Source organism: Apium graveolens, chromosome 9 (assembly GCF_009905375.1).
Source record: "Apium graveolens cultivar Ventura chromosome 9, ASM990537v1, whole genome shotgun sequence".
NCBI classification, from domain to species: Eukaryota; Viridiplantae; Streptophyta; class Magnoliopsida; order Apiales; family Apiaceae; genus Apium; species Apium graveolens.
Genome location: NC_133655.1, coordinates 287,938,999 through 287,965,906, shown reverse-complemented (window position 1 = coordinate 287,965,906; position 26,908 = coordinate 287,938,999). Strand labels below are relative to the sequence as shown.

Genomic DNA, 26,908 nt, shown 5'->3' with positions numbered 1-26,908 from the left:
TTTGTCATGCCGTATCTGCCTATTTTTACCAGTTGAGAGTAAAAGAGCAAGTCTTTATTGCTCTCGGACTTATATACCCTGATTCCTTTAAATTATACAAAGAAGGCTTAGTTACCTCTGTTTCAGGTGATCTTGAGGAGTAGGTTACTCCTCCTGGCCCTGTCACTTCCCCCACCCCTCGGAGTTAACTTGCTATTTTTTCAAACTTTACTGTTATACATTTAAGTTGCAGGAGAATTTCTGGTGAATATAAAAATGTATCAGTCCAACTGAAAATTAATTATTAAATTGTCCTTCTAACAAACAACAAAGAGGTTATTTTTAGTAGTAAAGTTTTGGCAAGTACCTTGCAAATTAAATTGTTAGGCACATTTCAGTCTAATTGTTGTTTGATCATTGTAATAACCGGGTTGAGATGATTTGAACAATGATATTAATTCACTGATGTTGAAAGAATGGTTAGTGATGACTGGAGAAATACAATGATAAACAACCATGCAGCCACTTAATCTTGAAAGTCTCTGGTTACCAAGAATGCAGGGGTATCAATTAGAGTATACAATTCCAGGGGTTTAATCTTAGTTGTGAAATAGGTAATCAGAGGATTTTATGCTTTTGCATAGAGTGAGTTAAAGTTTTGAAGGACTATTAGCTTTTTTCAGCACTTATCCCCGAATGAACATGATACAAAAAATTAGTCTTACATCTGTTGGGAAAACCATATTTTGATAAATTTCAAAAATTGGATGTAGTAAATTATAGCAGAGTTATATAGCAATATCTGCATTTGTGTCGGTCAGATGCAAATAGTAATAGCAGATTGTGACTAAATTAGGATGCCTTTAGCATTTGAAACAGTTGACATTTAAAAACCTGGAACTTAGAACAAGAATCTAGGTTCTCTGTATGGGAATTCATTGTGGTAGAGTTTTGATATTCAGTTGCTTACAAATATTGGTGGTACATTCAGTATAAGGTCTTACATACAAATAGATAAAAATTCGAAGAAATGAAATTAATCAATTAAAACAATATTAATATCTAATACTCACGAGTCATAACATTTATGGACTACTTCTCTGTGAACTTCTCTGATACGAACTAATTCTATATATATTTCTAGGCAGCCTTAGATAATATATATGTTATATAACTGCACACCGTTTTACCATTTTAAAAAAAACTATGCAGATTGATATTCCATTCTAAGAATTCTGCGGGCTGTGCAAGGACCTGATGTAGCATTTACTGAGGAATCTCTAGGTTTTTAGCATAATGTAGTTGTTTAAGATTAGATTCATCACTTTATCATGAAGCGTGTGTTTCTGCATTTAAAATATCATATGCATTTACGAAAAGTTCAAAACTTCAAATCCTGTATTCAACCAAGATTATATTGATTGCAGTAGCTTAAGATTCTCTTTGGTTTCAGGCTATCCACCTGGAGTAAAGTACAGCAAGTGCATGTCGATGCAATACAAATATGTAAACAAATGATTGCAGTACTACGACACATGGGTATGAGTACAAATTCCATGAGAGTTCTTAATTTCAAATTTAATCTTACATAGTACAGTGCAAATTTGACCTTGACTGTCTAGGTTTCTCACAAAAAAATAACTAGTAATTATGAAAAATTATACAATTTTCATTCTACTGTTATTTTGAAATGCCAAATGTCAGACAGAGACTCAGTAGTTGCATGTGAACTGAGAAATATACCAGATGCTTTATCTTGTTAGAAGCGCTAATTTGTTTAATGAACACACATGCATTAGTTAAATTCATTGTATGCAGCGCAACACTTACGGATCGTACATTTACGTGCCTTTCTCGTTTATCTTGATTGCCTAAAACAACCATGTAGATATCACGTCTGTTTTAAGCATTAGTTTAAAGAAGATTGATAAGAGAACTCATTGGTGAATGTTTATTTATATTACTAGTATCCAAACTTCTATGGTACCAGCTATACCTTCTCATCATTAGTTGCGAATCTCTTATTAGTTGTCATTTTATTCAATACATGGCCAAGGTTGTGATGCACACTCTTCCGCGTAATGCATTGGTAGGCTTAAACTAATTCTGGAGTATATTTAGTGAAACTTAGTTAATTATAAAAGTTGAAGAGAAAATCTGATAAAGTAATTAATCAAAGATCGATTCGTGACAGATTATGCATTATTTAGTCATTGCAGTTATGGTACATGTAATTTTGGTTGTATGTGTGGTCTGAATATTGTTCGATAACATCTGAAACTCTTGTTGTTTTCTCAACTCTACGTGATTCTGTGATGACCCTAAAATTGATATTTATGTTACTAAAGAAAAAACACGAAAGACCCTACTTCCGAGTGTGATATAGTTTAGTTTGTTTTGAGACTCAAAACCAGAGTATTGTTTTCTTAAATAAGGTAGACCCAAACCGGGGTGTCTAACATTCGGAATCATATCAATAATCAAGTTCAGAATGTGATACACTTTAGGTCTATCTTGTTCTAAAGAAAATATGATCAGGCACATCAAGTTTATTTGGTAATTTTGCTTCTTAAAAGTCTTAAAGTGCCGTACAAAAATGAACGCAACTATTATTTATATATTACTTGATTACGTAGAATCATTTGGTTTCCTTGAAGTTCAGAACAGCGAGGATGGATGAGTTGATTACGCTAGCTGTAGCTTTTGTTGCTGGAAGCTTTGTTAATAAATCAACATGATTTTTTCTGAATCTCCTTGCTCCTGAGATTGAAAAATTATATGTTTTGCAGAGTTTAATCAACCTTATCTTATTGTAGGTGATTATTGTCATGCTTTAATGAAGTAATTATGTGTTCAAATCGATTAATGACTCGAGATCTAAAACTTCAAAGCAGAACTACTGGTATGATTAGGACTTAGGAGTAATGCTTTTTCATTATTTGTATAAGATACATCTATTAGTAATCAAACAAAAAAAAATCGAAAAAGTAGTAACAACGAACATGATCCTTCCTCTCTAATTGTTTCAACATTAAAAAACAAAAGCAAGCTGAGAAGTCTCAAATCTAACACTATCTGCAAATTGGACTTCGAGGATGGTGAGAATTAGTTATCGGGCTTTCTGATAAGCTGCATGCCATTATGTTGTTGCATGCAGTAAACACATAATCATGAATGATATCTGCATCTTTATTGTTCTCCAGTAACTTGATAATTTCCTCGAACAGAGAAACATGGCATGGAATCCTGAGGATACCTTCTTGCTGGAACCCGAATTCTTCTTCTGCCTCTTTCAGTAGAATGTCAAATGCTTGACACCGCAAATATGCCATTGGTATGACAAATCTTTTCATTTCTTCTCCAACACAAACAGCTAGGGATCCTTTCGGGACAACACTGTCCCGAGAGATCCCTTGAAGTGTATTGCGATCAGAGAAGGAAAGCGTTTTCTTCAGAAACTTGATGCTCTTTACTCCTCCAGTGCCATTCCCTTGAATGCTAGATTTCTTTGAGGTTGCAGCCTTTCTCCATTTCTTCATAATTTGCTGGAGCTTTACAATTTCAATGATCTTGTTTGACATTTTGGAAGGGTTTTGGCTTTTCTGTAAGTTTAGACTATTTCTTGGAATGATTAGTGATGTAATCTAATATGATCTGTCTTCAAATTTATAGAAAGAAGGTCATAGGTTTGAGGATTAAAATATGGTAGAAATGGAGAATTCATATTATAATACATGACCTGAGTGGTTTCCAGGTATATGATTGGGGGATAATTTAGAATTAGCATATAATATACATTCAACTGCTCTTACATTATTGAAAATTAGCTAGGTGGGCTTCTTAATTATTAAGGAATTAGTTATAATTAGATTTTTATAATCTAAGAAACTTTAGTTTTTTTTTCATGGGTCCTGGTTCCTGACAAGCGATTGTTGTAACCATCTATCCGCTATAATTTTCTGCGAATAGGTCTAACACTGAAATCTTACCCCTTCCGGTGTTTTTCCCTATCCGCTGAAAATTATAGCGGACAAATGATTAACAACAATCGCTTGACATGACGAGCTTCCTTTCTTCATTGGCTTGTTTGATTCATACTACTTCTACCATGGATTGGCATCTATGAAATGAATCAAAAGTACTGAGTTCCTAGCATTTAATAAATCTGGCATCTGGGACTCAACATTTATTGTTTTTCTTACTCGAAAACTTAACCTGCATAGTGACACTCAACTTCTGTAGCCTTGAGGTCCGGAAAATGACTGTGTTTCTAGAGAATGCCATGCTTGAAGTACAGTTATTCATTGTTTTTGGCTTGCTTTTTTTCTGGTTTGAGTTAAATTCCATGTTACTGTACTGAGTTGTTTGTAATGTTGCTCTGGGTTCTATGCACATGGGAAGGTCGGTCAAGAAATAGGGAAGTGAGTAGATTTTCTATGTGATGCTATTAAATGACTGACTTTGAAAGTTACAAAACTTGTAATTCAATAGAGAGATTATAACTACTATTGCTCTCTTTTTTATTTTAACGGTTTGTCTAGTATGTGTTCATTGACACATGTTAAGAAATTGTGATTCATCAGTTGTAAAAAGTTTATTGGTGGAGGTTTTTGTGCATGCAGGGGTCCATTATTATTAATAAGCTCTCCGCCAATATTTTGTGGACGTTTCATCAAGCACTAACTCTTAACATGTGCTCATGGGCACACACTAGAAAAATCCTTATTTTAAAATTAGTTAATTGTAGTCTTGCTAATGTCACACACTCCTCTGTTGCAAAATGTCGGTCATACTCGGTGCATAAGTCTCCCACATTAGTCGAGTCTGAAAAAATGTCCGGATATAGGCAGACTCGATCTCAGAATTATGACCTAACTAACAAAAACAAGAACTTAAGTTCAAACTCATGACCTTAGCATAGTTAGATTGCATTTTTCATTTGCTCTGCTATAAATCTTATAGATTTTGACAGTACTTGATTGAATACAGTTGTGTTGGAAGATCTTTGCCAGACCCATGATACTTCTGGTATATACTCGAACTCTCTCCTGATACGATTATTGCGAATTCTCTTTCCAGGATCCTATATTATTATTATAACACTTCCCCTCACTCACATTTATGAATCGATGACCGGATCACAGACGCTCATCTTAGGCCACCTCAATGTGTTAAAGAAATACTTTTTTCAGAATCTTATATTATTATAATATAATGCAACCTGCTTTCTAATGAGATGGTTCCCTTGTGCTGTTCTTAGAATGCAAATTTCTTATACTAGCCTTCTTCCGAGAAAGCACATTTATTTATACAGTCTTTGGGTTCTAACTTCAAACCCATGAACTTACCGATAAAAAATCGATACGTGAACTATCCCGTAAAGTACGAGTTTCTACACTCAAACGACCAAGTTTTGTTTTTTGTGCTCAAATTTTGTAATTTGCAGTATTAAGCACAATTTTGTCAGTTCATGTCCCATACTCCCTCTATCTCAATTTATCTGTCTTATTTGATTTTTTACGTTCAAATTGACCTAATTTTGACCGAAAATTTCATATAGTGGATTATCGAAAATATTTATAAAAGTTATATCATTACAAAGGTTATTTATTGTACTTTAATATGTATTTTTCAGTTTTTCAAAATAATGAAAGAATAAGTTTTTATTTGCGGTCAAAGTTCAGTCAATTTGACCATCAAAATCAAACCAGACAGATAAATTGGACGAGAGAGAGTAACGGAGAGCTGACTACTGGTTCTAAATTTGAGTTGAATTTGTCTATGTTTCAGCCCAAAATATTTTTCCACTGGGCCACAAGTCTAGACCCAATATTTGGTGTTAAGGACACTTGGGCTCCAGTATTTAAACGAAAGTATAGACCCAGTTGTGGAAATAAAAGCATAAGTTTGATCCACCTAGGCCCAGCTTTTTCTACTACAAGTCTTAGCCCAAATTGAAATATAGCTTTCATCATATTTGTTTTTACTTCACCCAAAAATCTTAAGCATACCCCAATTAGGTTAGGCCCAAATATTGTGGTCAATCAGTTTTTCTTTGTTAAAGAAATACGGAACTCAATCTCCGTCAAACGATTGTTGTTAACTATCTGTTAGTTACAAATTTTTTTATTACAGGAAAAAAATCTAGACATGTGATCCCCTTGGATTCATTAAAAAAGTAGTATTAAATTTATTTGCGAAAAATTATAACGGACAGATCGTTCGAACTTTCGTTTTTGATGGACTAGGTACCCAAAAAAGATAGAGAATTTACAAAAAATACTAACTTTTCTCAGTTTTTTTTGCGATTTTACTATCTTCTGATTTTTTTTTCAAAAATACAGAATAAATCAAAATCAACTAGTTGAATAAAGTTTTTTTGGTTGATTTGAGGTTGCATGTAGTTGCAGAAACTCGTCAAAGGTTGCATGCAGTTGATTTCAGTTGCCAAAAAACCGTATTTTTGTAAAAAAAGTTGAAAAACAGTATTTTTGCAAATTTTTTAAAAGAATGCCAGTATTTTTGCAAAAATATTTTTAGACTTGGGTATTTTTCAAAAAAGCCCAAAAAGATATAGTAAAACATTGAAGGCTCGAACTTTTATTATAACCTCCTGCTGCCTTAAAACTTGGAAATGTAACTATTTTTTTCATTGTTTTAGTGACGGTTGTTTTATATATATATATATATATATTTTTACAATTTCTCCGCGAAAATAATGATAAATAATAGGAGTAATTTCTATAAATATCTTACATTTATCAAAACCGTTTTTTAGATATGCTAAAAAATGATTTGTTAGTTTTGTTTCTAAATAGGGCTGATGTCTAAATAGAAGTGATTTGATAGTTTTAGAAAGTTAAAAATAAAAAATAAAATAATGCAAATTCGGAAATATGTCAGCTTCCACCAAAATCATCAAAAAGCCCAAATATATATTATTTGCTCTGCTCCCTTTACAACTTTGCTGCTGTCCCTAGCTCGTTTCTTGTAACGTTCCGAACCTGTTTTTTGCTTTTTGGGGTCACATGTAACTCAAGGTGTTAGTTTCAAACAAGATGCAATGGTTGACTCGCTTCGTTAAAAAAAAGATAATTATTCTCTGCCTGTTCTCACGGATGTCTGTTCTACGGAAGGAGAATTTATGATTTATGATTATGTCTTCTGAACTAGAGCAGGTCGTTTAAGTACGGTTTATCTGGGTTCACGTGATTTGCAGGCTATTACGTGAGCTCGTGGGATTTACCCGGTACGCATCCGAAGAACAGCGGTTGCGGGTTCTCTACGATAAAAAAAAAGAAAAAAAAAAACACAAGATGTGTATATCACGATCACGAGTGACCTGTCTACAGGCGAACAAATATCGGTCTTCGATCTTGAACACTTTGAAATATCTTATTTTATTTATGTATAAATAAAAGTATACAACGCTTATCTATATATTTCAATATCTGAGTTCAGTAAAAAATATTAAAATTTCAGGAACAGCTCTGAACACCATATGCTCACCCCACACTGGAGCTAGCATTTAGATTGTAGAAGGACGAGAGTTACATATGAAATCCATATGATACGCATTATGTTTAGTAAATAGTATGTAGATGATGCTTGTGCATATGTATGATGTATCACCGCCATTTCCGAGTAGTGTAATGTGTAGGACTCCCTCTGTATGACGTTTGGTTTTTATGCACACGTTTCTAAGTGTTTTGACCACATAGTTAGAATAATAATTTTTAATTTTTTTTTGTGAATAAAAATATATAACTAAAATTTTAGTTAAGAAAAAGAAAATTTTAAAAAATATTATTTTATCTATCCGTCAAAAAACTTAGAATTATGTGCAAAAAAGTCAAACGACATATAAAAGAAAACAGAGGAAGTACTATGTTATTATAAATCTATTGTATTTTTATGTTGTATGGTATTGATGTAACGTTCTCCAACCTAATTTCAGGGTAATGTACGCAGATCATTTTAACGTATGTTTTATTATATACAATGACAGCTAGAAGCAAACAAGATAATGGGCCCGTTTGGCCCGGGGCTTATAAGTTATTTATCGACTTATAAGCCCGTAACTACTTATCGAACACTGTTTGTATACCTAATTTATAAGTTGGATTTTCAACTTATAAGCTGATAAGTTGAATGTTAGTAATGACGTACTTTTTCTCAACTTATTTTGATTTTTTGTGTTTTTATTAACTTTAATTTTAAAAAATATATTTTTAAATGTTAATCTAATCTAAAATTCATGAAATAATATGATTATATTTAAAAATTATTTATTTTGATTTATTAAATTAAAAAAAAATCTGACTTATAAGTGAAATTATCCAAACACTTATATAACTTATAAGTATTTATTTACTTATCACTTATAAGTTACTTATTCATTTTAAATTATAAGTTACCTATTTTAAGATTTCTCAAACGAGCACAATATGTTTACGCCCTCTCTACCATTCAATTGTATACATTTTTTTTAATATTTGACTAGTATATTAAGGTGAATATAAAACACATTTTGATAAAAAAAAAATTAATTTTTTTATTCAGTATTAAACTTCAAATATCAAATTTTTATTTAACAGAATAAATAAATTAAAATAATGTATGCAAGTATATTATAAAAAAATATTAATTAAATGTGTGCCGGCTCTCTGTCCCCGATGTATACTTCCCAGAAGGAGAGAGAGTACTAATTTTCGAAACCATGGTTCTCTTAATCTTTTGAGTTTCTCTAGGATGATTATTTCTTGTATTTTAATTACAAATCAGAAACGAAAATGAATAAGACGTACTCCCTCCATCCCAATTTATAGTACGAAGTACTGTAATGCTATAATACACGTGCGTTAAAATGCATAATAAATAAAAAAAAATGATAAAAAAAATCTGAAAATGAAAATGGTGCGTTGAGCTTAGCAAGAAGAAAAAGAAGCGTGCGTTCCGGTTGGCCGGCCACCTCTGATCTCTTGGTGTTATCTCATCATCCTTCACCGCCAATACTCAAAACCTAGTCAGATTTTCACTCTGTTCCCTCCACCTTTCTTCCCTCTCCCTCTCTCTCGATTTACGGTAGCGTTACGTAACCCAAAACTTATATCAAAATAAATAGTTAAAAAATGATGTGACACTTAAGTGTCGAAATTTAATTCAAGGCGTATATAATTTTTTGTAACAATATTTGGGGCCTGTAATATTTTTTCCCTATGTTTATCGCCCCTCTTGTTTCATTTTATTACTTTCGATATAACACACGCATTTACGTTTCTCCGCAATGATCAACGAACTACTAAATAATACTCCCTCCGTCCCTAAAAATGTTTAATATTTGTGTTTGACATATTTGTTAATATATAATTTTAATTGTTAATATATATCATTAATTTCGTATTAATGTTTTATTCAATATTTTTACAAAAGTGTACAAATATTCTCCCCGCCTCATATTATGTGTTTTAACTAATTTGTGGTTAAAATTCTTTAAACTTTGGCTGCAAATTATACTTAATATATAATAATTAAATTTCAAAAATTATACCCCCACGAACTATATCTAATCCTCTTTAAAATGTATTTTTTCAATTAAAAAAAATAATACATAAATTTATTTTAATTATCGGTCAAAATTTGATTAATTTGACAACATAATAGTTAAGAGAGAACGCATAATATGAGATGGATAGACTACATCTTAATTGTCTTAAATTTCGTCTTTTTATTTATTTTTAAATATGAACAGGTTTGAAAAGATTTAATAATCAATCAAGAAGCGGGGAACTGCTAAATTTAATAAAGTATATTCTCGGGTGCCAAGATTGTATTCGATTTTTCTTAAAAAAAAATTGTACAGATAAATCCCAATTATCTTAAATTTCTTTTTTAAAAAATATGAACGGGTAGGAAACGGATTTAATAATCAATCGACTCGGAATTAACGTCAAAGTGTTTAAATTATCAAACCTCAATTACTCATGTAAATTACAAGGACAAGAAGAGGAACAAACGTTCAATTAAGAAGTATGGTTATGGAGCACGATTAGATAGCTCCAGTGGTAAAGAGTTTATCATCTGTCGTCCTAGTTTTTGGCTTCGATTCTGGCTCACCCGAGAATTATTGAGAATAGACTCATTTCTCAATTATTGAGAATAGACTCATTTGTGAGACTATAAGTCATATTAGTTAAAAAAATGTATGATTATGCTTGTTTTTGACATGAATTGAGCTACATACATTCCCTCGTTAAGATTATGCTAGAGTTATAAAATTAGTTTTTAAAATAATTATAAATGTCATATTTATTGACTAGATATAAATGAAACCCCCTATATTTGCAATAATAACATCAATTAAATTATTACATATTGCCACCTCACTCATATCATATCATTTTGTAATAATTTTTTATAAATATTTTTGTGCCTTCAACATTACTCAACTCTTTAACAGTATCGCATGTTGGGGGTTTGAACCCCGCGGAAGATTTTCCAGAGCTTGTCCCGAAAATATTAAATATTATATAATATTTTATTAAAGTTTTGTACCTAATTATATAATAGTACAAATTAAATATTGATAATTTGTCCGCAAGTTTGACTCTGTTGGTTCAGCTGGTTAAAAATGAGATAACTATCATCTTGGTCACATGTTCGAATCTCACTGGAGAAAAATTTATGATTATGTGTCCTTAGGCAGAGCCTATCGCTTAAATATGGTTTAACTTGGTTTACGTGGAAGTGTAGCGGCCACGGGTTCTCTACAATAAAAAAAATATTGACAATTTACTATTTCTTATAACTTAATCTTCAAAAAATTGTTGAATAAAGATAAAACTTGTTTAATTTTATCTTTTGAAAGACTTCTTTTGAAAGACTTTTTTTGTGTTAGTGTAGATATCCAATCCTTATATATATAATGAATTATAATTTGACCTAATTTTTGCATAAAGTACAAGATTTTTAAATAAAGGCAAGCCACTTTGGTAATATATATATATATATATATATATATATATATATATATATATATATATGAAGTAGAAGGTGCAGAAACATTCACCAACCAATACAAATTTGCGGGGAAAAAACAAAACTCATGCACAAAACTAGTAACATAACGTAGCTAGTGAGTGGGAGTTACTTTTTTTAAAAAAAATAAAAAATTATTTTTTTTAGCAAAAGTCATGTTGAATGCTGCACTAAGACACTCTCCATGTCCATATTCATTCTCTTCTACTCTATAAATACCAACCCCAACAATGCTAGCTACTGCTCAAGTACTAGTAATTTCAGTGAGTTCTTGAAAACAACCTCATTTAGCAATAGTTGATTATTGTTATTGATGGAATGGAGAAAGTGTTATTTGGATGCAGTGCTTGTACCTCTGGCTGTTGTTGTATCAGTGAGTTATCATGTATGGTTATGGAACAAGGTGAGAACACAACCACTCTCCACCGTTGTCGGAATTAATGCTAGAGGCCGCCGCTTGTGGGTTTCTGCCATGATGAAGGTAACTTAATCTCTCTCTCTCTCTCTCTCTCTCTCTCTCTCTCTCTCTCTCTCTCTCCCTCTCTCCCGCCCTCTCTCTCTCTCTCTCTCTCTCTCTCTCTCTCTCTCTCTCTCTCTGCATCTCTCTCCCTGTCTCCCGCCCTCTCTCTCCCCCTCTCTCCATCTCTCTCCATCTCTCTCCCTCCCCCCTCTCTCCATCTCTGTCTCCCCCTACTCTCTCTCTCTCTCTCTCTCTCCCCCTACTCTCTCTCTCTATCATCAACATATACTTTTTCTTCTTCTTTCTCATTAATTTAAAATTTCAATACCAAATAAAAGACTTCTGAATGCAAAAAATAGTTTATGTTAGAATATATTTCTTGATCATCACATTAATTCACAAACGCATTTTTCAACCGGACTACATGGATTTATATTTGTAGTGAACCGTACGTCTAGTATATATATAGCCATCTTACATTAAAGAACTGCTAAAGTAGTGTATCTGAAACCTATATTTGTAACAGTTTATGGTTCACCATATATAGATTTTACGTGTAAGGCTTCACAGCAAAAACAGACGTATTATCAAGTACCAAAGTGATCCATTTCTTAGTATTATTTACATGCAGTTTTTAGAAATGTATCAATTATTTTTAGTATTTCAAAATGATATGTAGAAAATGAAGTTTGTGTGATCATTATTAGATATTTAGATATACTTAAAATATGTATAGTTTACAATATTAAGTTGCCCACAATAAAGTTTAGTATTTAAACACGTTTGAATATATACCAAACCAAAAATAGTATATTCCGTTAAACGGAGAGTTCGCGGAGGTTCTGAATTTCAGAATGAAGAGGCTGTTTATAACTTATAAACATGTACTGATAAACTTGTACTAGAAATTATAATCATGAAATTTTAACCAAGTTAAATAAAATGAGAATAAAATTTTAAACTTAAAATTCTATGATCCAAATATCCATGTTTTTTTGGTCTTTTTTTTCATTTTTTTTTTGGATTTGTTAGGTAGTAGTGACGTGACAGCACATGTACCTCGTACTGACCTTATTTTAATGAACAAAATTGCGAGTTCTATGTTACGGTTTTATCATACTATATATGTGTGAGTACATCAAATAATTAAATGAATTTCGAACTAACACGACGCAATGTTTCCTTAGAAAAAGCCGAAGACTTCACATTAAACAGTAAACATGCTCTATCATACAGCAAGTATGAGTAAAACGTAATCTAAACGTGATCAAAACGGAGCCTAAACGTGCATGTATAGTAATGTATCTCATATTTTTCACGGCGTTACGGTTGTTTAGTGTCCCTTTCTAAATCTCCCGTCACATTTTTCACCATTTTACGAAATAGTACGCTGTCTTGATTCTCATTTTTACGTAATTAGACTTACGCTAGAATCTCGATAAATGAATAATTTCTTAATTAAGGTTAGGGGGTCATATGTGCACATCCTTCGTTTTAGGTGCTGACTGCATTTTTTAACTGAAATTGAATATGATATTTAGACCAAAATACCCTTATTTACATATTTAACTCCATCCTATTTTCATGCATAACAAGGATAGTTTGATCTCGATTTCAATAAAGGGTGTGTACCTATAAATCAAAGGTGTGCACGTATCAGTTCCCTTAATATTAACCATCTAATTTTTATCTTGACTCTTTTTTAAGGACAATGAAAAGAAAAACATATTGGCAGTCCAAACTCTGCGAAACACAATCATGGGATCAACTCTAATGGCCACAACCTCGATCCTCCTCTGCTCCGGCCTTGCCGCGGTCATAAGCAGTACTTACAGCGTAAAAAAGCCGCTTAACGACACAATTTACGGCGCTCACGGCGAGTTCATGGTTGCCTTAAAATACGTCTCCCTTTTAGTGTTCTTCCTCTTCTCCTTCATGTGTCATTCCCTCGCCATTAGGTTCATAAACCAAGTGAATTTCCTGATCAATACGCCGCAGGACGACACGATGGCGTCGGTGGTCACTCCGGAGTACATCTCGGATCTTTTGGAGAAGGGGTTTACGTTGAATACGGTCGGAAATCGGCTGTTTTATTCGGCATTGCCGATTTTGCTGTGGATATTTGGTCCGGTTCTTGTGTTTTTGTGTTCTGTGAGTTTGGTGCCTGTTCTTTACAATCTTGATGTTGTGTTCGTCAAGGAAAAAGAAAAAGGCAAGGGAGGTGATTGCATGTGTGTTTAGAAGAGTTTGAAAATTTTATGCCAATAAAATTAGTCATGACTTTTGTTGGTATTTGTTCAAGTACGTGTAAAACACTACTCGATCTAATGCATATATGCAATTATGCATGAGGTGCAAATGTACTTAATTAGTTATTCCTAGTGGGAATATGTTAATCTACTCCAGTTGTCATACATGCAATTATGCATGAGGTGCAAATGTACTATGTTTCGGGTTCGGGTATGAATAAATTTTTTGGTTCGGATATGGACCATGCCATACTCGATCTTGATTGTCACCCTACATCCTACTTAAGAGTGCAAGTCTAATGTGAAAATCCAGTACCACGATTCCACGAACATCACTCGGCTCAAACATAAGCATATGTTCTCCACTAGGAGTGTCCATTTACAATTGCCCGACAAGATTTGCTAACAAATAATGCAAACCGAATATCCAGATAGAATTTTTGATGTTCCCTTGTTTAAAGTTTAAGAATTTGAAAAAAGAAATACTTTAATAAAATCTTACCAGAAATGTGCCGGCGTAGTCCAAGGGTCCTACACAGCGGGAAAGAACACAGCCAGCTTTCCCCTTGCGAGGTAGTTTTTAGCATATGAACCTGCGAAATATAACAAACGACAAGGCATGCGTATAACAAATAGACACTTGTCTAGCACATTAAAGTCCCTGTGCCAAACTGTGTGTTTGATGAGCATGACAGAGAAATGTAAGCAAACGTACAAATTGAACACCATCAAACAATCCAAGGTTTTCTGCCTTCCGTAACTAATAATCGGTAAATAGTTGAACTACTTTATACTATTTTCAATATAACATTTCACTAATCGCTAGATTTCGTGAAATGACTGGAAGGAACAATGGGGCGTAGCAAACTACTATGCAGGCCCGTAACTTGTAGATTTTAATCATAATCTTAAGTACATCTACTATTAGCTACAATATGAATATTTTATATGCTATGTACAATTTTAAATTCTATAGAATAAGGAGTTCCGGTCATTTTCCCTATCTCTGGATATCTTTGGTTTTCTTTTCTCGTTGTTTCTCCTTGCCTGCTGTACTATTTTTTATAGCTACTTGGCATTGCTATCGATTTCTTCTACTGCTAGACTGTTTGGGATTCTGCTCTATACCTGCAGATAACCTTGAGCGGAGACTGAAGTACAGAGATCACCCCATTGTAAAAAATAAGATGGTAACAAAAAGATAGATAGCTCCAATATCTTTTACCTAGATCTTAGAGATGCTAAACTATTAGCATCTGGTGCTCCAATAATTCTAAGATCGTATCTTCTTGAAGTTCCATCTTTTGAGTTTGTATCACTTTCTGCACGAAGATCACATGCTCCATAAACAAGACTAGTTGTGGGAAGATCGATTCTTATAAGTAACAAGAAAAGGTAGACACAGCAAGAGCAACAAAGAACAGTTCTTCGGTAGTGACAAGTGGAAGATCAAGAAAAATCAGACATTCCACTTTTAAAAAATTAATATTACAAAAGCGTGCTTTTAATAATATATCATCCTACCAACAGCAAAACAAAGTCCATAGTTATTTCAGAAAGAGAAACACAAAGAAAGTTAAGTAATTTGACTTGAGCTTTTACACTAAACATTATATGTCCATTTTAAACTTTTATCTTGTAGTTAATTATATCTACTCTGCTATAGAGCAACACCTTAGGTTATCATGTCATAAATTCACAAGTTTTTGCAGCTGCAGATATCTAAATACAAAGATTCCCTTTCCTACTAGGCACCGAATCTAGCGAAAAAAATTCCCATAAAAGTACCTCTCAGCCTAACATGTCAGCACATATTACTTGTGTTGCTACTATCAAATTTCTAAAAGATGGAGAAAGCACATTATATATAAGTTAAGTGCAGAATAATGATCTCCTGAGAATAAAGGGCAGAGCATACCATTTTGCTGCTTTACCAAATACATGGAGTGATGAGAATCAGTGGCGGTGGCCCCTTCAACAATTAGATGCTTTGCGATTCGAAGGCACTGTTAGGATCATCCCGTAACTTGAATAATAAAAAAATAGGTTCTACATTGCAGTTGCAATTTACCTGATCAGGTTCAGAAACAGATGCACTAGGATTAGAGGACAAAAGTTCAGCTTGCATACCATCTTGTTTCAGACTTAAAGCAAAAGAATCTGAAACGAATATTGTATGTATTAGATATTGCACAGTATCATGTCACTAAAATTTGACATGCAGTATCTCAAAAAATTACATTCTTGATTTTTTATAGATTTAAACCAATTACATAAAGACATACTACTTGACAAACAAAACTTACCTTTAGAGTCATGGAAAGTACTCGGTCCTACATGTTCTTTTTCAGGTTCAGACTTGGACAGGTGCATTCTGTCAACAGTTCTATTACCACCAGGTACAATGGAATTATGAAAAGTTTTATGTTCTGATACAACGAGAAGATCATTTTTTTTAGATGGGAGGGCATGCATCATATCTTCTGCTGCTTTGGAACGCACTTTTCGTACCTCGTCTTGGATGTTCCAAGAACGAGCAGAAAGAGTACCTCTATTCTGCCAAATTCACATAACATCTATATTGTCAATTAGATTCAAAAAAACCATCACTCATATAAAAATAAGCAATTATACTAAAAGTTGCCTAATCTCAAACATCAAACATATATAATTGTCCAGCTCTTACATCAGCTACCAAACAAAAATACTATTTCACTTGGTGTCAGTAATTTGAGCAAGATTAACAAAGATTTAAGAACACGTGGGCAAAATGTTTAAACCAACAAAGATTTTTGTGAAGGAACTTAGGGTGTAAAATTGCACAAGTAATAGTATACAGATGCTTCTTTACAGATATTATGTAATTACAAAAACATATTACTAGGGGCAGGATGCATGTTTAATGCTAAATTTCTATAGTGTAAGAAACAAAAATGTAACATTCATCACATATGTTTGGATTTACTAATATAGCAGCATCAGCAATCTTAAACCAGCCAAATGAGTGTTATAAACAGAACCTGAGCACAAGGAAAAGAACTGCCACCAATCGTAAATGCGATTTGTGACGGTGACGGTGTTCTTAATCCGGAAGGCCTTAAATTGGAAGAGGCCCAAGGAGGGCAAGCTTGCATATATGATCTGGCCATATCCGCAGACTGTAGAGACAATTTGACAACAATCTGAATAAATATATAATTCCAAGTTTAAATAACAAAATTAATGAAGAGACGTGTGTGTGTGCCAACCACCAACAAAAAATTGTGATCATTTTAAAGAAGCTAATGGCTATATTTAGAAAATTGCAGCCTTAGGTACTGACATGCAGTAATGGAACAGAGCCAAAAGCAGAGTGTCCATGGTCCATGTTGGTCTTAGAACTTGATTCAACTATCTTATGCTGTAAACAATGTTTTTCTTGCATGGCAGCTTTACTGCATCGATCATGAGTACCTGAGTATTAAAGACAATATCATCAGAAACAATATTCTAGGGACATATCACTAACTTTGTATTCTCGAAACTACAAGAATAGAAATAGCATCACCAGATCTTCTGCTTGGTGTCTCCATTAAACCGGCATCCTCTCTATCACCCATGGGAATACGATCTACAACTCGTGAATTAATAATCTTTATCAATTTGTCAGACTCTTCCCTGGTCAAAGATTTGAAGATAAAAAAATTGAGCAATGGATCCATGAGAAACTAAAATACATGGGATACAAAAAAAGATGCTGACCAATATTTCTTTAATGACTAGAAGCTGCAAGATGAAATTTCAAATGCATGATGTAGAACAATCGATTTATGTTTAACTGATGCGTCCCCTTTAACTAATTAAACTCAACCAAATCTGAGTTCATCAACTAAGCAGATTACAGTTTAAAGTTCTAGAAGGTTGCACTTGGATAGGAAAAGGTGGTGTAGAAGCTAAGAATGGATAAGCCGCCCTTTTAGTCTAGTTAAATCCTTCGAGATACCTAAATTTCCCTTCAGTACTTTCTCTCTTAAAACCTCTGCTTAGGGTCCATGGAATCAAACCATCACTATTAAGGACAATCCTCCTTGTAGAACTACAGATAAACCAAAATTCAACATGGTTTTCTATACAATCATGTACCAACAAGAATAACCAGTAACAACAAACAGTTCTGTAACTAAAGTTTTCTTCAATGTCCTTAAGATTCATAGATTCAGGAAAGCTAATGACAACTATTACTTGAACCGCCTATCCTCCTTATGAAGACTACAAGACTAGACACACAAACATACAATATGACTGTACATACAATCATGCGCCTGCAAGTATACCCAATAACCAAGAAATATCTGTATTTATCTTTGTATTATCATAACAGGAACTAACAATTCACCAGACACTAATTACTTCAATTAATAAGAAAATATTACAGCATGGGCATTACCCTCTAATCAATAATTACAGAAAATATCAGGTGCAATCAAAATATTAATCAAGGCTTTCTTATCCACAAGGTCACTGAAGTGAGACTAAAGATGTGCACAGGTCCTACCACTAGGACTGATAAATGCAGCCATGCAGGTGAAGACACTATTTAAAGAGTGTGTAATTATTAGGAACAAGGAAACACGAGTTTACTGACAGAAGCTTAAATTTTGTTAGCATGGTTACCATGAGCCTGCTAATATGATATGCCTTGATGAAGTGATAAGATCAGGGAATGACGCACTAAAATATTTTGTAATATGGTAATCAGCTAAAAGTACAAAACTAAAGGTTCTACAACTGTATCACAAATGCATGTAGTAAAGGAAGAAAAGAAGAAATTATCAGTTTTGGTTTCTGCTTTTGAAATTTTACTTATTCACTTTCAGTATCAAGAGTGATAAAGTTATTCTGATTTAATTTTCGAAAAAAAACAATTTTGTGTGTGTGTGTGTGTGTGTATTTGACTATTTATGAAGTACTACTAATTGCAAAGTTTAGAATATAAGTTCTCAAATATGAAGGATGAAATGGCTTTCAAACAGAGAAAATCTGATTACCATGTATTGTGATATGACCAGTTTAATAGTTCAACAACTAGAATACTACCATAAAAACCGCTTATCTTGTAGCAAATACATATAGGAAAAGGGTGAAGAACAAACTAGCCCGGAGTAAACGGCTACCGGTAAAGGCTCAACAAACCCGTTGACACCTGTTAATTTGGTAAACTGCACAGCTAAATAAGAAACATATACTCATGCAGAGAATTCTTGATAGAAGTAACTAAACAGAAAAAGTAAAAAATGGACAAGTAAAACAAATAGGGTTGACAGTTACCTTGAAAAGGTCTCCTGTGGAAGTAGCTTTGCGATCACCCATTTCGGGCATATTCTGATCATCTCTGTCAAAGTAATATCCTTCTGATCGGAAAGGAGAGGATAATTCATTGCCAACTCAGTTTTAAATATTATTCAATTGCTGAATTGTATCTAAAGGCCCACAAAACAATATGTCTTTCTAGTATCTTTTTGCAATGTTTATAATAGAATGACAAAGGTTCAGTATAAAAAACAACAATATGGGGTCTAACAATGGTAATTGCAAGACTATCAATTCAACAAATCTGCATACACTTATAATGCCTACTTTAAATTCCAACACTAGCCCAGAGCAGGCTTCCTGTTACACAATACTAGCCCAGTCGTAGCGTAAAGAACAAGAAGTGCACTCACCTCTTTCCATTTATTAATCTCGGAGGGGGCATAAACCTTATCATCGCAGCTAACATCATCTTCATCTTCTAGCAAATAAATTTTTGCAAAATGAAATCAGGCATTAGTGGATTTTATTGCAGTTGAGGAATCAAAGGGAAAAAATAGGAAACTTGAAATGCGTAAGTGTTGCCGATAAAAAAAGTATGCTATGAGTATGCATCTTAATATATATTCCACCTAACTATACTGAATACATCTGCATTGTCTTCACATAACTCATCTCACATACTAAGATATTGTTTCTATGGAAATAAAAGTATAAAAGGAAATTCCTAATTGAATACAAACACAAGTGGCACACAACGTTTAAATAAGACATTAAAAAAAATCCGTGTAATAAAATATTGACAATGATATTTTGCTCCCCATATAATGTTACTTCTTTAGATTTCTTTCCCACGTCCTATAATGATTATCGCCATTGTCAAAACTTAACAATGACAAATATTATATGGCAAAAAGAGCAACAGCTTAAAAGACCATGCACCATATATAAACATACTAAATATTAACATAGAATGCCCCTTTTTGTAGCAGCTGGCCAGCCGTAAGTTAAAGAAATGCCAATGCAGAAGTTTCGAACCTATTGAAAATATATAATTCATGGCATTTTACTACGTAATTTTACTAAAAATGCATTTCAAAAAATCTTGGTAAAACCTCAGGTATCTTAAAATATCCAAAAAGGCAAAATAGCACGTTCAAATTAATAGCAAACAGGATTTACAGAAACTGGAGGTATAACAAAATCGAACAATATTATCTAATCTAGTTTGAATCAACCTCATATACTACATTATCGCAGGAACCTCAATGTGAAAAAGTGAAACGAAAGCCAGAAAACTAAATATTACAAAAAAAATTCCTAAATCCTGCAACATATATAAATAAATTCATAGATATCCCGGTCATAACCATAACAACATAACAAACTAGCAATCTACTAAACAATGAAACGTAACCAGTAACCTAACCAGTAATACGATAATCATACTTTCTAATAATAAGTTAACAATCTATTTTCCTACCTATATAAAATAAACAACTAATTCACATCAAATACGCTAAGGCATTTTCGTGTCATTAGAAACTCATTCCTCTATTTACTAATTAAATTGCAAAATACAATTCATCATATAACATACACACTCATATAAATTGCTATAAAACAAACACATTATCACAAATTACAATACAGTGATAAATATGGAAAAATCGCGAAAAATAGTCAAAAACGAAGAAAATAGGGGAATAAAAGTACCGGATTCCGACGAGGATACATAATCGGTGTCAGTCATGAAGGTGAGAAACTTCATTGCGCCTTTCGCGATGATTCGACATGAATTAGAGAGAATATCTCCGATTAGCCGTTTAGTACCGGTGTTTTTGGGAGATCGACGCGGACGACGGCGTTTGTATGGAGTTCTAGCGGCGTAACGACGCCGTTTTACGATTTTATCGCCGGATTTGACACCGGCGACGGTGGTTTGAGCCCTAGGAGTTGTGTTCATTGGCGCGGAAGAACAGACCGTTGAGAAATGAAAAAAATGAATAATGACTTCTTGCGGTTTTGTTTTTAAAATGAAGGCTTTATAATATCGGCTTTTTTTGGGCGTGAGCAACTGACCATACGATTATAATTTTTACTTATTTTGATTGACTTCCGCTTATAATTTATAATTTATAGAGTTTAGTGCTTAGTAAGATTAACATATTCTGATGTGCAAAAGAAGTGGCGGTTAGCGGCGATGACATGGTAATAGTTTCAAAATATATCACAAAAATTAAAGAATGCTAATTTTTTAAAAATTATTCGAACTCTTTTCGGAATTTTTAAATTTCGTAAAATTTTTCTTATAATTTGAGAGATTACATAATACTCAAATTTTAATAAAATATTATGTAATAGTTTTTATTCAAATATATTTGAAATATTTTTAGAATTTTAAATTATGAAAAAACGTAAAATTGTTGTAACAAATGGGTTAACCGTACAATTTTTATAGTTGAGGGTCATAATTATATGAATTTTTTGTTCAATGATTTTTTTTAAAAATGTGTTATAATTTAAGGGTAAAAATGCAAAAAAACAATGTCAAAATTACTCTATTACCCTGCTTTATTTAACGATAACGATGAAATTGACGGAATGAGTTTTTTTTGCAGCGACAAAACTTATACTGAGTGCAAAGTGCAATTGATAAAATTAGTAGTACCAAAATGACAATAAAAATAACCACCGGGATGCGAAATGCAATTAACCCAACGTTTTATCATGTGACACATGCTTTACACGAACTATCATGCTAATAATATAAATAAGACTTAATTGCACGAAAGTGGCTCAAACTTTTATTTTTTAGCAGAAAAATATCTCAATTAGACAAACTATCACGGAAGTGGTTGAACAATTTTTTTAGCACGCGATAACATTCCGTTAACTGGTGTGGGCGGAAGTTAATTTTTGAAGTGTAAATATGTAAAAACGTATTCAAGGGTACATATATATACATCCTCAATTACACTTTGCATCTCCTTCACTTTGTTAATTTTTGAAGTGTAATAAAATGTACTTTATTTTTCAGGCTATAGGGCTCCGATTTGAGTTTAGGGATGGGAGTGGGGAAAAAGTTACATGCAGATGGATGAGGAGCCATGAAAACAACCTTTAAACAAGGCATATTCAACTTCTGTTAAGATTAATAGGGTCCCTAATCAATCAGTGATGATAAGTGAGGATTGAATATACCAATTTTTATTACAGCTGATGTATCATGTATGTACACTTATTAGTAACCTCTTTGCTTTCTGCAATCCCAAAACAAAGGTAATCCAGACAACTCCAAACCAAGGGCCAACTCAGTAACCTCAACTTGATTCAGTTTTGTTTCAGCAACAAACGCTACATATATCAAACGTAATCATGAGCGATTTTCCGGGAGATCACTTGTTGCTTCTGCGGGTCGAAAAAAGGTTAGTAATACGAGGCAATGGTACCCTGATAAAATCTACACAATCTTTTATATACGAAGAATGTAGATCGAGTTGTATATATGCATGTATTTGTAAGTATAGAGCCCTTTAATAGCGTTTTTATATATTTACCTTTCAAAAATTAACATCCGTTCACATCACTTAACAGAATTCTATCAGATGCTTAAAAAAATTGTTCAGCCATTTTCGTGGTAGTTTCTATAATTGAGCTATTTTCCTGCTAAAAATTAATAGTTGGAGCCACCTTCGTGCAATTAAGTCTATAAATAAATTACAAACAATTGACATATAAGTCATATAATTATTTTTCCAAAAAATAAAAACACAAATGTTTTTTCCAAATAATTTGGCTTATAAGCCTAACAAGTTGCAACCGAGCAAATCTCGCAATGAGCAAGAATTAAACCCAGGGGGACAATTGAACCCATCATTTTCGACGACAAGATAAATAGACAAAAGATAAATACTTGAGAGTAAATGTGTGCAAGAAGGTATTATGATCTCGACCATTGGATTTATTTGCCCCTCGTGATGATTTTCCCGAACACACACAATTGCAATTATGTGAGTAAATGAAATTTGCTAATAAAAAAGGAAACATGCTGTAGTTTTAAATTTATATAGTCACACTGAAATCCAGAGAACCAGAAGGGACCAAAATGGTCTCCAAATGGTCTCCAGAACTTGAAATAATCCAGGAACTCGTAATAATTTCACCAATACAGTACCATGCAAACTATAGAATGTATCATAAACAAAATCTACCTCAAATAAAATTCGAATAAAAGCTCATACATCTCCACAGGTTCCAAGAGAAGTTCATGTTTCCCATCACATTGCAGTAGGGTAGTTGAGATGAAGATGTTAATATGTGCAATTCTTCGGAAGATTGCGAATGACATTACTCTTCATGCCTATCTTGGACCGCATAGCTTCCACCCCTGATCGCTGCATCTCCCTCATCACCTTCATCCTGACCCTATGCTCTCTCGATTGTACAGTTGTCAGCCCCATGCTCTTGTACCTGAAAACAATTAAAACAATTTTTTGTGTAATTTTTTGGCTTCTGGTTTTTGTGAAAAGTACTGAGGCTCTGTATATTTATATGCAAGTATAATTGCCAGAGAGGGCATAAAAAATTTTCGAGGAACACATTTAGAGGAAATTGAAGGCAAACCTTGATGCCAATGCAAGAGAGATCATAATGTCATTTTCACTTGATGGCCGAGGTTTCTGGCGGTAGTAACGCATGTATTCCCTTGATCCTAGTGCTTTTGTTGATGTTTTATCATCTATTTTCCGGGTTATAATGAGCTCAGATCCACCATGTCCAAGTTCAACCTCATTGGTAGGGTCATCTGATGCAACCAGCTTCTTCCCATCCACACCCACATAACTGAAAGAAAAGAAAGATAAACTTTTCAACTCATGAAACCAGCACAATTTGTATTTTAGATAAATGTGCGTATATTTAACTACACATGTAGCGTAAGCTAAACAAGCGCTGTACAATGCAATTAGCAAAAAAATGCATAAAAATAATAACGATAAAATGAAACCTGCTGCTGTAATCATAGAACTCTTCTAGTTCTGCTTCTTCATCCTCACCACCATCACCATAGTGCACTTTGCAGTGAGACTTTGCCACCATATGTTTCCTGACTGCTTCCAAACTGTTAAAAGCATGGCATCTCTCATTGCAATACAGACACATGAAGTCCCTCTTAACCTAAATATGTAACAGAAATGTTATGTATAACCAAGTTTTAGAAAAAAAATAGTATGTTATATCTAATATGAAACATGCAAGTACGACAAGCTATACTCCAAGTGTGCATTACCTTTAGGCCTAGATAAGTGAGAAGACCGGTGGGATCACTCAGATACTCGACATCAGGGATGAAAAAGCCATGTTGCTTGTGCATGTGAACCATACAGCTATCTATAGTCTTATGCTTTAGATCGCACATAAAGCAACAAGATGGATCCACATCAATCAGCATACTATCATCTTCCTCGCCAGCAGAGTCTTCATCATTGTCATCCACGTCAGCCATAGATTCTTCCTCACCATCAACCTCCACCCATTCATCGCTTTCTTCGCTTTCATAGTCCTCTTCCTGCCTTGGTTGGGGAGTCTTTTTAGGATTTCGAGGTGGCAGAGGCTTGATTATAGCAGCTCCGTCAGCTTGATCATGTGTTCCCTGTGAAGCACGTAATATGTGACTTTTTGATTTGAGATGCTGCACATGAGCCTTGGAGCTTCTGTATCCTTTGCCACAGAGGCCACAACTATAGAGCATTGGGCCTTCAGTCGACTTATTTTTCTCTTCAGCAAGTGCAGCCTGTCTAGCTAGGAAGAGTGATTCAGTTACTCCTGGAACACCAGCAACCTGACAGGATATATAAAATCACCCAAAAACTATTATAAAAATCAATATATAAATTGACTCGAGAATATTTAACTTGCAGCATTCCATATGTACAATTATCAGAACTACATAATATATAAACTTAGACAAGATCATCTGTAAACACACAAGCATTTGGTAAAAGTAAGAAATATTCTCTATTAAATATCGTTTTCTTTTGACGTTAATCCTGCCATTAACATCATAAGCTAACTATATATTACACTGTCTTTATTAGTTCTTGACTGCGGAAATTCAATAACTCACACACACATGCCTCCACCAATACTTAAACCCTCAAACTCTCATTACCAGGCCAGTTATCAGTAGTGAGCGGGGATAAACTTTCATCTACAAACACACTCAAATACCTCAATTCTTTCAGTCACACCTAAAACAAATTATCATCTGAAAAGTAGAGTTCATTAACCCGTACACAACATAAGAAGTCAAGACATCTCAAAAATTAAACAAGAGAGTTTATACACTAAGCTAGATCTTTTTTCAACAACACAAATCCCCTGCAATCTACATCCACTGCATGTAATCTAAAATCCACTGCAACACATAAATACATGAACTAAAAAACTAACCGTAAAAAAGCCTCTTCACAATAATCAAAACACAATTCATACAATTAATCAACCACGGCTATTATATCCAGCAATCACAAAAACCATTAACAATCATCTAAAACAACTCAAAACCATATAACAACACACACATAATACATACAAATACACAAATCATAAACTATACCTTACAACATTTAGCCTATTAACAATCGCAATCAAGCTAAACATACCAAATACTCCTATCTCAAAATCAAAAAAAAGAGGCCCTCTCTCCCTCTATCTCATTTCTCTGTCCCTCTCTCCCTATCTCTCATATATCTCTCCTTATCCCCCTCCCTCTCTCTCATATCTCTGTCCCTCTCTCTCTCATATATCTCTCCTTATCCCCCTCCCCTCTCCCTCTCTCTCATATCTCTCTCTCTCATATATCCCTCCTTATCCCCCTCCCTCTCTCCCCTATCTCTCTCCCTCTCTCTCATATCTCTATCCATCTCTCCCCTCTCTCTCATCTCTCCCTCTCCTATATCTCTCTCCATCTCTCTTCACACACACATAATAAAATCACATTAAAACGGCTGATAAACCCTAGAAAAATCAAAAATCCATCTCCCTCTCTCCACCTCTCTCTCTCACACACAAAATTCACAATCGCCACAAAACCTAACCCAACAAACCCCAAAAATCAGATAAATACACACACATCCATAACCACATACCTTGCGTTTGAGATTGTAGCGATGCCACTCAGACTTATAATGAAGCTTCTGCTCAGAATCATCAGCAAACTCTTTGTTACAAGCGTTACATCCCAATCCAACCATTTCAATTCGAGCTTTTTTCAAGAAAATTAGATTTATTTAAGGCTTTGTTTGGCGATGTGAATATTTATATCTTTATAGAGGAAATGGGGAAAGATATATAAGCAGGGCGGCGAGAAAAAATGAGAGGATTAATTGAGGTGACAAATGCGCTTGCGAATGGGTTTAAAGTCCATTGGAATACAGGCCGGGTCGGTTAGGTCGGCCCAAGCCTCGGGTAGCATTTTCGGAAATTAAATTGTTTGGCCGTAAATCGTTGAAACTCGATGAAATAATAATCGATAAAATTATAATCTCACGAATTTTTTTTTACCACATAATAATGGATATAGTGTATTTTTACACCCGATAAAGTGATATATTTGCTAAATTAATATTTGTTCTCGTCACAAAACTATTACGTTAAATAGATTTAACTGTATTTTTAAAATATGTTTCCTTAAAAGAAGATCAAAATCTGTAAAAGAAGATCAAAATCTATAGTAACATCAAATATGTTTCGAGATTTTAGTCAAACTTCCGGTGAAGTCAATAATCTGGTTCAAAACAGTGTCCAAGTCATGACTATTCATAATTTCAAATCCTAGTTTTGTCATTTATTATTAATATTACTATATATTCATAATATATTATCTATCTAT

General features: G+C 33.6%; 4 protein-coding genes across 10 annotated transcripts; 1 reads left to right on the top strand and 3 right to left on the bottom strand.

The window, feature by feature from the left end:
- Positions 1–3,050: 3,050 nt before the first annotated feature.
- LOC141686542 (auxin-responsive protein SAUR22-like) lies at positions 3,051–3,560 on the bottom strand. The gene has a single exon (XM_074491570.1). It carries the CDS (start codon positions 3,558–3,560, stop codon positions 3,051–3,053), a length of 510 nt encoding a protein of 169 aa, XP_074347671.1.
- A 7,444-nt stretch (positions 3,561–11,004) lies between these two features.
- On the top strand, positions 11,005–13,766 carry LOC141687235 (uncharacterized). The gene is made up of 2 exons (XM_074492446.1): positions 11,005–11,497; positions 13,184–13,766. The coding sequence occupies exons 1-2, from the start codon at positions 11,330–11,332 to the stop codon at positions 13,715–13,717; spliced, it is 702 nt and encodes a 233-aa protein (XP_074348547.1). The 5' UTR covers positions 11,005–11,329; the 3' UTR covers positions 13,718–13,766.
- A 723-nt stretch (positions 13,767–14,489) lies between these two features.
- On the bottom strand, positions 14,490–21,039 carry LOC141687234 (protein KAKU4-like). Of its 7 annotated transcripts, none has more exons than XM_074492441.1 (11): positions 20,731–21,038; positions 19,428–19,495; positions 19,033–19,112; positions 17,273–17,382; positions 17,048–17,178; positions 16,746–16,883; positions 16,032–16,281; positions 15,797–15,885; positions 15,644–15,713; positions 14,951–15,047; positions 14,490–14,876 (listed from the first exon to the last, which is right to left on the bottom strand). In XM_074492441.1, exons 1-11 carry the CDS (start codon positions 20,978–20,980, stop codon positions 14,807–14,809), a joined length of 1,353 nt encoding a protein of 450 aa, XP_074348542.1. In that variant the 5' UTR covers positions 20,981–21,038; the 3' UTR covers positions 14,490–14,806. The 7 variants fall into 7 exon arrangements, with proteins under 7 accessions (XP_074348542.1, XP_074348543.1, XP_074348540.1 ...); XM_074492442.1 differs by having other exon boundaries at positions 19,428–19,492; XM_074492439.1 differs by having other exon boundaries at positions 19,033–19,115; positions 20,731–21,037.
- A 2,002-nt stretch (positions 21,040–23,041) lies between these two features.
- Positions 23,042–26,386, bottom strand: LOC141684160 (cytoplasmic 60S subunit biogenesis factor REI1 homolog 2-like). The gene is made up of 5 exons (XM_074488997.1): positions 26,166–26,386; positions 24,305–24,856; positions 24,023–24,192; positions 23,641–23,859; positions 23,042–23,487 (listed from the first exon to the last, which is right to left on the bottom strand). The coding sequence occupies exons 1-5, from the start codon at positions 26,268–26,270 to the stop codon at positions 23,328–23,330; spliced, it is 1,206 nt and encodes a 401-aa protein (XP_074345098.1). The 5' UTR covers positions 26,271–26,386; the 3' UTR covers positions 23,042–23,327.
- Between the last annotated feature and the right edge of the window lie 522 nt (positions 26,387–26,908).

What these genes read in the sequence shown, in the direction of transcription:
- LOC141686542 (XM_074491570.1), bottom strand. Translation starts at nt 3,560, where the DNA reads ATGTCAAACAAGATCATTGAAATTGTAAAGCTCCAGCAAATTATGAAG.
- LOC141687234 (XM_074492439.1), bottom strand. Translation starts at nt 20,980, where the DNA reads ATGAACACAACTCCTAGGGCTCAAACCACCGTCGCCGGTGTCAAATCC. An exon ending in TGTATCCTCGTCGGAATCCG is followed by an intron (nt 19,496 to 20,730) that starts GTACTTTTATTC and finishes TTTATTTGCTAG; the next exon opens with AAGATGAAGATGATGTTAGC. An exon ending in TTTGGTAAAGCAGCAAAATG is followed by an intron (nt 15,048 to 15,643) that starts GTATGCTCTGCC and finishes ATCTTCGTGCAG; the next exon opens with AAAGTGATACAAACTCAAAA.
- LOC141687235 (XM_074492446.1), top strand. Translation starts at nt 11,330, where the DNA reads ATGGAATGGAGAAAGTGTTATTTGGATGCAGTGCTTGTACCTCTGGCT. An exon ending in GGGTTTCTGCCATGATGAAG is followed by an intron (nt 11,498 to 13,183) that starts GTAACTTAATCT and finishes CTCTTTTTTAAG; the next exon opens with GACAATGAAAAGAAAAACAT.
- LOC141684160 (XM_074488997.1), bottom strand. Translation starts at nt 26,270, where the DNA reads ATGGTTGGATTGGGATGTAACGCTTGTAACAAAGAGTTTGCTGATGAT. An exon ending in TCACTTATCTAGGCCTAAAG is followed by an intron (nt 24,193 to 24,304) that starts GTAATGCACACT and finishes TTACATATTTAG; the next exon opens with GTTAAGAGGGACTTCATGTG. An exon ending in TTCTATGATTACAGCAGCAG is followed by an intron (nt 23,860 to 24,022) that starts GTTTCATTTTAT and finishes CTTTTCTTTCAG; the next exon opens with TTATGTGGGTGTGGATGGGA.